The 6,978-nt window shown below is 36.1% G+C and overlaps 1 protein-coding gene across 1 annotated transcript; it reads left to right on the top strand.

Moving 5' to 3' along the window:
• Positions 1-3,192: 3,192 nt before the first annotated feature.
• LOC142341112 (uridine 5'-monophosphate synthase-like) lies at positions 3,193-4,832 on the top strand. Its single transcript, XM_075391992.1, has one exon. The coding sequence runs from the start codon at positions 3,223-3,225 to the stop codon at positions 4,675-4,677; it is 1,455 nt and encodes a 484-aa protein (XP_075248107.1). The 5' UTR covers positions 3,193-3,222; the 3' UTR covers positions 4,678-4,832.
• The last annotated feature ends 2,146 nt before the right edge of the window (positions 4,833-6,978 follow it).

The following is a 6,978-nucleotide window of genomic DNA, read 5'->3' as shown; positions in this document are numbered from 1 at the left end:
GAGGTCAATAAATCCAGGCTAATATTGTGCAATTTTTAATCAGTGACTTACTAAGTGAAGAGAAATTATGTAGTAAAGGTGGTAAAAAGCTTTAGCGTGACAATAAGTTTCGTACCTATTTGATCCCATTGCCTGGAAAAAAATAGAAAATGTTTTCTGTTTAGGTGAACTAACTTTAATAAGTGACATCTACATTTTTGACTTATCTACCAAATGAGGAACAGATAGAAATTCACATATCGTTCAACTCGATAGCAGGTCGACAAAGAACAGCAAAAGGGGCAAAATTCAAAAATATGTTTCTGTTTTTGAAAACAACCAATTTCAAATTGATTAAAACCGATAAGTATCAACTCAGCGCATTAAGAATGTTAATTTATACCTCATCGGAAGCAGTTGAGACCTGTCATTATCCATAATACGTCAGATGACTACAAAGAAAACGGCAAAAACGAAAGAAACATTTAAAAAAGAGAGCGATGCCGCAACCGTTTAAACCATAGGCTATTGATGGAGCACATTAACTGTCTTCAGTTTTGCTTTTTTCAATGTGAATTGGGCCAGCCATTTGTGTGATAGTATGGCAAGGAAACAAAAAACTAAGAAATGTGCAAATATCCAAAAATCACACTTATTGAAATGCGTAAAATCAATGCCAAGAAATCATTAGTTGATTAAAACCAGTATAAAAATTGGATCTCAGTTCACAACAGAACGCATGCAACCTGCTGTTATGGGGAAAAATCTAAAAATTAACAGAATTAAGGCTATAGTGTCAAAGCTCAAAAATGCAACGATTTTTCTGAAGCAAATGTTTGCAAAAATTCAAACAGACCATAAACAAACCAAAGACGAAGTAATTTTTACTCCTCGGGACGCCAGTTTTGCTTGTTAACTCTGAGGTCGAATCACAAGACAAAACAACAGATACGGAGAGAACTCAAAATTATGCAAACAGTTTATCGAAACATTAGTGTTGAAGTCCTTAAAACTATAAGGTCCTGAAAATGATTAAAAACCGTAAATTGACAACAAAGGGGTTTGAATTAATTGCTTGAGTTTTATTTGATTTTAACTGGGTCTTTTTTGTAAATGGTTTTTCTGAATTAGACAACAGAAAGAAAAACAAATGTCGACTTGTCTTGAAGTCTCAAAATTTTTTGAGAACAAATTTCTAATCTAATAAAAAAGCTGATAGACGTCAGTCAGAACATAACCAACTGTAAAAATGTTGTTTTAAACAATTTAAAATTACTTGTTGATGACAATGAAAACAAATCGGGAGGAAAAACTAGTTTTCTTAAATAAATTTAAGGGAGCCATGAAAACAGTTAGCTATGGACTGAAATCATTTAATAGATCCATTTACACATCCATAAAAGCTTTTACTGCCGTACGACAACAAAAAGAATGAGGTAAAAACAGAAGTATTCTGATAAATTTTGCGCGAGAACGCTTTCGCAGACGCTTAAACTATATGGTTTTCACTCAAAATTTAAAAAAAAACTTCTTTTGCGCATTCTTTCAATGCCAATTGGAGCTATCTTTGATGTGATAATTGAAAAAGAAATAATATCTACCTCAAATATTGGCAAATATTCAAAAATCATAGAAGTTCTATGAAATCTCGTAAAGCCAAGAAACCATTAGTTAAACAAAAACCCTATAGAGAAGTTCTTGCCTTCGTTTGGATTTAGTTTTAGCATGTGTATGTTGAGACTAAGCTACATGCGGAGAGAATAAAGATAAAAAATTGGCAAACTGCAAAACATCATTGACACTCTCTTAAAATAAACAAACTCATGTTATGCATTAGGTGACACGTGAAAGCGTTGTATAGTTTCAACTTAAGCTTTTCAGGAAACCAATTGGATCTTTTTACTAATAAGACAAAGTCATGAGGCTGCTAAAAGAATGACAAATGAAGGCAAAACAAAAGGAATCATTAAAATTTTACGAAACCACATTGTCAAAACACTGTGCTTTTTCTCTGAAGACATAATATATATTCATTTGGCCTCATTTTGTTAGGATCTGTCTGTTGTAATTAGGATCTGTCAATAATTTGGCCTTTGCTCATAATCATTCTTGTTAGTGATCAACAAAAAAACGTTTAAAAATATTTTGAAAAAGACCGCCCCAAGGTAATCTGAGTATCTATCGATCGTAAGAATCCAGGATGAGTCCAAACCTGCCCCTGATATTGTTGCGCTTCCAACAAAAACAATTAATTCTTCCGTATGTTCGCAAGACTGTGACAGCAGATATTAGGTCTCGACTACCGGCATATTTAAACATAGTGGGATACAAAAGCGTAATTGGGGCCATTTTGCAAAAATTTTAACAAAAAATTTCGCAAAAATTTTAACCAAACAAAAAACTCGTGTAAAACCAATCGGTAGGCCTCCGCTATCCTGAAAAGTAAAACAAATAGCATTGTCATTAAAAATATCAACAAATTTTAGCAAAATTGACAAAAATTTGGTCAAAAAATACGGAGAACGTGGATAAAAACAACGGATTACCGTCTACTATTAACAAAACTTTAAACCTCGATAACTCCCTGTATGAAACAAAAATCACAAAAATTATTGATATCCATATTCCACGCTGGATGGGCTTTCTAATGATACCAGTCTCGACACGATGAATATATCGATCGGCCAAAATTGACAAAAAACCATTTGAGTATATAGTTCCTCTCCCCACAAGTGGGTCGGAACAACAAGAGCTTGTGTTTTGTCTTTTGCTTGAAATTGAATTTTGGCTAAGAACACTAAGTTTCACGCTACCCGCTGTTGCGCATATAAATTTCAGTAACAACGCTTACTATTCAAAACCTAATAGTTCACGAGATTCTGATGCTACCTTGCTCCAATTATGTTTACTGAATTTCGGGTTTCAATTGATACCACAGATCTTTCTCCGACGAAAGTTTCGTAGGGTCAAAATTGACGGAGAAAAAAAACAGGCTAGTATATATTCATGAGATTGGAACAGCATGAGATTGGAACAGCAAAAGATCTTTTTTTTTGTTATTAAGATTTACTCTTTTTTGCCTTAATGAAAATATATCGAAATAATTCTTGTGTGCTGACAATATCATTAAGTGAAGCCCCAAAAGCATCGGCATGTTCTGGATTTATGCACAAAAACTGGATCTAGCAGACGTTGGATCTGCTGAGATCAATTAAATATTATTGAATAATTTAAGTCAAGATAATGGGTGACAATTTCATTGAGAAGCTGATTGAGATTGGGTGCTTGAAATTTGGAGATTTTACATTGAAGAGTGGCCAAAAATCGCCGCTGTATTGTGACTTGCGTGTACTGATCAGCTATCCTGGTCTCATGACTTCAATTGCTGACGCTCTATGGAGTAAATACTGTTCTGACATCATTGGGGTGACTGATGGAGTGGCAATTTTGCCAGAGAAAGTTTGTGGGGTGCCCTACACAGCGTTACCAATAGCGACTCACTATTCTATCAAACACTGCCTCCCTATGATTCTGAGACGGAAAGAGGCAAAGAGTTATGGAACGAAGAAACTGCTGGAAGGGAAGTTTGAAGCAGGTGAGAGTTGTTTGATCGTTGAAGATGTGGTCACAACTGGATCCTCAGTTCTGGAGACTGCGCATGTTTTGAGATGTGAGGGATTGAAAGTGACGGATGCCATTGTGTTCGTTGATCGTGAACAAGGGGCGCTGGAGGCATTGAACAAAGAGGGCATTAGAGTTACACCTTTGATCACAATGCAGGACATTGTGAGGTATGTGACTAATGCGAATAATCTTCCGGAAGAACAGATAAACATTTTGAAGGACTTTGTTTCCCAATCGAAAAGCGAACAGAACGGGCACTGTAAGCAAGTTACTCTGCCATCACTGAAGCCAAGAATTGACAGTTTAGTGTGTAAAAATGGACAGAGACTTTTGAAGACAATTTTGAAGAAGCAGAGTAATTTGTGTCTATCTGCTGATCTGACAGAGTGCAAACCTGTTCTAGATCTGATCGAGTCTGTTGGTAGTCAACTTTGTTGTGTGAAATTACACGTTGACATATTGCAAGATATATTTCAATTTGGGGTGGACGAGTTTATCGCACAGCTTGTCCAATTATCTGAACGTCTCGATTTCATGATAATCGAAGACAGAAAATTCTCGGATATTGGGAACACTTTCAAAATGCAGTTATTCAAAGGCCCCTTTAAAATAGCCAACTGGGCTCATTTTGTTACTGCACATTCAATTTCGGGTTCTGGTATGTTGGGAGCAGTAAAAAGTGCGCAGGCTGAAATCCAGGGAACAGTTCCTGGTGTGATATTTGTGTCTGAAATGAGCTCATCAAACTGCCTTATTACCTCAGACTACACCAAAAAGACTGTCGAACTTGCTAAAGAAAATACAAGTTTAGTGACTGGTTTTGTATATCGTAAAAAGGAACTGTTTGAAGGTACTGACACTTTCTTGCGATTCATGCCTGGAGTTTCGTTGGATCAATCGACGGATGGAGGAGACCAGAATTACGTCACAGTTGAGCAATCGATTGCGCAAGAGGGCGCTGACGTCATCATCGTTGGACGGGCTATTCTGAAGAGCTGCGATGCATTGAGTGCATGTAAAGAATTCAAACAGAGAGCATGGAAAGCATTCAGTTCAAAGTATTCTGATGTTTGATGTTGTTTATGAACATTGAACAGGTGTAAATAATGAATTCTGTGCAATACTTTGCTAATATTCTGGTCAAATTGATTTTGCTGAACTTGTTCGTGCCTTATCTATATTTTGTGGAAAAACTTGTTTGATTTAATAAAGAATATTTAGCGATGCAAGTTTTAGCGAGTGTAGGTGAGAAATGTAGGTCAGAATAATTGTTCCAATATTTTTAATTGCTTCTCAAACGAAGTTTGTAGCAATTATATTAGTCCTGTCGGTAATGCGATTTTTTACTGGACCGATTTTTTCTTATGACCCATTTCACTTTTCGTCCTCAAAAACGGGATAAACAGGTAGCTCCCAGCGGACATTAAGTGCTCTTGGAGCCTTTCGGCCGTGTCTAGCTACTGACGAACAACCGCTTGCTAAAAACGGAAATTTCTCCCCGTGTCTAGCTACTGACGAACAACCGCTTGCTAAAAAGAAAATTTATAATTTGCGCAATTTTTTTAAGCTTTTTGAAATTTTTTGTCATTTTTCGAGGTTTTTCAGCCCTAGGTGTCAACGAACCTACTCTAGGGTTTGGCAATAGGCTACTGTACAGTCTATATAGTTAATGGAAAGTCTTTCAAGATTTTAACATCACGAGTTTTAGCTTTTTTTGACAAAACTTGCTATTGTTTTTTTGACATTTATCATTATTCAGGTGTTTTGAGTCGCAGGGGTCAGAAAACCTCCTTTAGGGTTTGATGATGAGTTAAAGGATTTCTTTTGTTGGCAATAGGTTAGTATTCAACTTTTCAATATCTCAAATTTTTGCCATTTTTTAAAATAAAACCTGCATTTTTTAAGTTTTTTTTTGAAAATGTTTGTCATTTTTTAGGTTTTTTCAGCCTCAAGAGCCGCGGAACCTCCTCCCGGGACATCTGCCACGGTTTGATTATAAACTACTGCTTAGTTTCTAGAGTTAATGGAATGGTGATCAATATTTATTCGACTCGAAATTTAGAAAATTTTGGGTAAAATTTAAATTTTACAAAATTTTGGAAAATTATTATCAAGTTCATGGATCTTTATGAGCCAGTGAAACTATTTCAGGCTTCGAACACGGACACTGGATAGTCTATTGAGACAATAGAATGGTTTTGAAGATATTAATATCTTGATTTTTAACAAGATTTTGTTTAAATTTGCATTCGTTTTCATAATTTTTGATTTTGTCCTTTTCTGAGTTTAACAATCATTGCTGGCCAGCGTAACTTTGTGTCTTGCAGATCAGTCACTTGACAGAATTCCATTGACAAAAAATGGTTTTAACTTTTTCTGTGAAATCTGGAAATTTTTGTTTTAAATTTTTCCTTTTTCAGTTTTTTACATGATTTATATACTAACAAGGCTAGAAAACGAAGTTGCAGAGTCGAATCGCATCATGGAAAATATTCGTAGCTCTCTTTATCTCTGTCTCTCTGTCGGTTAGGGTTTCTTTCCTTCTCTTTCTAGTTCACTTTTTATCTTTCTCTCTCTCTCACGTTATCCCTCTCTCTATCTCTTGTTGATGCCGTACTTCAGCTGTTGTTATGTTGCGTAATTTCACCGTCTATTATTTTCATTAACGCTGAGTTATAGAAGAATTGTCTTTTGAAATCATAAATGACATAACAAGCACTTTTTAGGAAATCATTGTTAATTGCTCTCAAAAGCAGTTTGTAGCAAATATATCAATCCTGTCTGTCGCATTTATGCAACTTTTGAACTATTTTTCGTCTGACCCATTTGAGCTTTTGTCTTCAGAAATGAGATAAAGAGGTAGCGCTTAGTGGTCATTAAGTTTTGGAGACTTTTACTTATGGTGTAAAGGACGATTCTTAGAAATTGATCCCACATCCGCACCCATCGCCCCCATCCCACCAATCCCTTTTTGCACCCCCGCTGCGGTGCACCCCCGCTGCCCTGACCTTACGCCCCTTCAATTAAGCTAACGCAAGCCTCACTAAACCGTGGTAAGTGAACCGCTCGCCCGTCGTTTGAAAGCAATTCGCCCGACGTTAGTCGGTTATGTTTGCAAACGTAGGATGTATATCCGAGGCTGGCTTTTTTTCAGTCAAATTTCCAATTTTTTAGGTACATGAGGGGAAAAGAAAGCCATTATTTTGTAGATGATAAACTTTTGGGCTTTTAGAAAATGGAAGCGATGAGCACGTACATTTTCTCAGTACCTTGTGAAAGTATATTGCGTTATAAAAATTTGGAGTTAGAAAGCCTGTTATGGAATTTGAAATTCTTTTCAACTTTTTCTGGAAGCCAAACACCCACACTCAATAG

This window comes from Convolutriloba macropyga, chromosome 6 (genome assembly GCF_964194025.1).
Source record: "Convolutriloba macropyga chromosome 6, txConMacr16.3, whole genome shotgun sequence".
In the NCBI taxonomy this organism is placed as follows: domain Eukaryota; kingdom Metazoa; phylum Xenacoelomorpha; order Acoela; family Convolutidae; genus Convolutriloba; species Convolutriloba macropyga.
This window is presented reverse-complemented; position numbering and strand designations above follow the sequence as displayed.

Bases quoted from the DNA above. Each gene is read 5' to 3' on its own strand.
- LOC142341112 (XM_075391992.1), top strand. From the start codon at position 3,223: ATGGGTGACAATTTCATTGAGAAGCTGATTGAGATTGGGTGCTTGAAA.